General features: G+C 53.2%; 1 protein-coding gene across 1 annotated transcript; it reads left to right on the forward strand.

Annotated features, from left to right (window-relative positions):
- The first annotated feature begins 1,032 nt into the window (after positions 1-1,032).
- On the forward strand, positions 1,033-2,673 carry LOC103747399. The gene is given in 5 exon segments (XM_029569553.1): positions 1,033-1,114; positions 1,277-1,538; positions 1,540-1,718; positions 2,332-2,378; positions 2,458-2,673. Coding segments are annotated over 5 exon segments (786 nt in total).
- The last annotated feature ends 398 nt before the right edge of the window (positions 2,674-3,071 follow it).

The raw sequence follows: 3,071 nt of genomic DNA on the forward strand, positions 1-3,071 counted from the left end.
CTGTGACAGGATTATAGAGCTGAGACCATTACAGGAGTCAGGAAAGCCAGGGCCAGATCACAATAGACTGCTCTTCCATGGAATGGGAGGTCATAAGTTGGGGCAGCCTGAGGGCTTGCTCAGTATTAAAGGGTCCCTACCAAGTTCCCATGGGTCTGGGAATGGCCCTAGCAGACAGCAAGCAGAATGAGAGACTCCAGGCCTCTGCTTCCTCCCTGCCTCTCCCTAAGACATGGCTTCTCCCCACCAACACTGAGTCTGCAAGAACTTAGATCCTGCCCAAACCCTCTCTCTCTCTCTCTCTCTCTCTCTCTCTCTCTCTCTCTCTCCCTTCCTCCCTCCCTTCCTTCTCTTTCTTTTCCTTCCTTTCTTCTTTTTTCTTCTTCCTTTCATCCCTTCCTCCCTTCCTTTCTCCCAATATTTGTCTACTGTGTACCATGACTCTTCTAGGTTCTGGGGAGACAGGAGTGTCTTCCTTTGATGAAATTTTTAACTATTGGGATGAAAAATAACCAAAAAACCACACAGACAAGTGCTTCGTGCAGAATGAGTACCACCTATCATTGGTGGGAGGGGGTGGCACTCAATAAGGAGATGTGACTAAACCAGGGGTTTGTAAAGGAGGGACCTTAGCCAAACACCAGAGGAGTGCTGAGGTAAGAGTTCTGGAATGTGCAAAGGATACCCGCTCAGGAGGATGCTTGGTGATAGATCAAGACCAAAAGAAAGTCTGTGTGGTGGGGCTGGACAGAGCAAAGGGAATCTGAGATCAGCTGTGAAGGAGGAGATCAGATCAATTCTTTCTTGGGAAAAAAAAAAAAAAAATCAGTTGACTGTCTCCTGTGGGTCTGGGGCACCAGATATGCAAGATTGCTTCACACAAGGAGCAGGCAGAAAGAGCCGGTCAGGAAAAGCATTTCAGTGAGAAAGAAGTGACTGAAATCACTGCTGGGGGAGGCTGGAAACTGGGAAGGTTCTTTTAAGGTGAGGATTAAGAAGCAGATCTGGTCCCGCTCTCAGGCAGGGCCAATCATGGTGCTACTGAGAATCATGGAGAGCCAGGGTGTACTGAGCAGAGCCAGCAGGATGAGGAGGAAGCGAGATGAGGCTGTGGGTGCTTCGGTTTCCTCAGGGCAATGGTTGGGAACCACTGCTTGACTTTCCCAGAGGAGAACCCCAATCAGGCGTGGACCTTAGAAGCCCTCTTAGGCCCCGGATGCAGGTAGGGCTGAGGAGGAGGTAAGCAGCACCAACACTTGGAACCCTCTCTTTTCAGACATCTCAGAAAAGCCTCGGGCTGAGCCGAGTGCTTTGGCCCCTCTAAGCCTCCTATTGGTGGAGGACCCAGGACCCCTCCGCCAGCAACTGCAGGCCACCCGTTCACAGGACCATGAGCCACTCAGCTCTCACAACCTCTCCCAAGCGCGCTCAGAGTACCTGCCTTTCTTCCGTACCTATGGGCGGTCCCTGTCTGTGGAAGAGCTGGCCTTGAGTGCTGAGGTTGGCAGAGACCAGGAAGCTGTTGGGAACAGCAGAGGCCGTGTTCCCCAAGGACTCGGCGCCACCCAGTGGCTTCTTCCCTTACTACCGCTCTCGGGATGACTATCTCCCCAGCATCCTTCAAAACTGCTGGTGTCTGGGCTGCAGAGACTCCCTCCCTAGAAATGGGGTACAAGAGGGCTGCTTCAAGGTGACAGCCAGGGACGGATGCCCTGGGAGTTGAGGCTACAGGAGGGTGGGCAGCCCCAGGCCCTGGTGTGCTCCACACATCTATCCCTGGCCCATACCCGCTGAGGAATCACTGTCTAAGGGCACAGAGACTAGGGACAGACTGTCCAGCTCTATCCCAGCTCCACCCTTTGCAGGGGAGTGGCCCTTCCAGGGATTCAAGCCTCACTTTCCCCATAAAGGAGTTCTTGGAGACTCAGAGAGAATTACATACAGTAACACAAGGAAAGGCCTGAAACTAGAGCTGAACCCCATATAAATATCTACTTAGTTCTTTGAACTTGACAGACACCCAGACACTCCATCTCATTGTATTAGTGACCCTGTGAGACAGGTGTGATGAATATTATTTGTCCATGAGAAAATGTGTCAGAGAAGTAAAGGAACATGGCCTCAGTCTCACAGCAAGTGCAAAGCCTGGGATCTCACTCAGACTTGTGCCCTCTAATCTCACTAGCGACTCTCACCAACACCACACAGCTGGTCATAGTCTAAGGACTGTGGTGGAGGTGGGGTAGGTGGTTAGCTCAAAACCCATGCTCAGCCTTTCCTACAGGGGTTTCTGGATGGATGAGTACCTTACTGAGGGCTCCCTCTCCACAGAACTGGCCTGGGCCCTGTCTCCTTTCCTGACTGATGTGGAGATGCAGGCCAGGGCCCACCTTGGCATTTGGGCCTGAACCCAGGTACCGAGCTAGCACCTGGCCGATACCGTGTTTTTTCACCCAGCCTGCCTTGGCAGGGCCAGACCTCATCCCCGGAGCCTCACCTGCTTGCTGTTCTTTATTGGGAGGACAAATACATGACAGCAGCCAGGACTCCCCTCTCTCCAGGGGCCATGTTCCTGGTGCCTCAGGATTTGTACCTTACTACAGAAGTGCTGAGGAAATGCTACGCACAAGCCTGGTGCCTCCCTCATCTATGCTGGGGAGCCCAAGGGAGTGACCCCAACGTGGTGTTTCCAGCCTGTGAGGGTGCAGGAGCTGCATACATCAGGAACCGCTGCGGAGTGAGACTCCAGCACCTTGCCGGTCAGTGAGGGACAAAGGTAGCTGGAGGTGAGGGGCCCTGCAGCTCAAATCTGTTTGCTCTGGGACCAGAGGCTGGCCTGGCACATGGCCCTTACGCCTTTATTTCCCCTTCTTGGTGTGGAAGGAAGTGTTCCATCACTGGACTACTGATGAAGGAGGAGTCTTCTCCATGCCTAACAGAGGTGGCAGAAAGAACCTGCCTTCACCCCTGGCACACCTTTCTCAGTGCTCCATACTGACCTGAACTCCTACTCTGGTATCCCCATCCACCACAGGTCTTCCACCCTGGCATCCCCCTCCACAGGGTTGGAG

Source organism: Nannospalax galili, unplaced genomic scaffold, assembly GCF_000622305.1.
Source record: "Nannospalax galili isolate Female #2095 unplaced genomic scaffold, S.galili_v1.0 scaffold1830, whole genome shotgun sequence".
Classification (NCBI taxonomy): Eukaryota; Metazoa; Chordata; class Mammalia; order Rodentia; family Spalacidae; genus Nannospalax; species Nannospalax galili.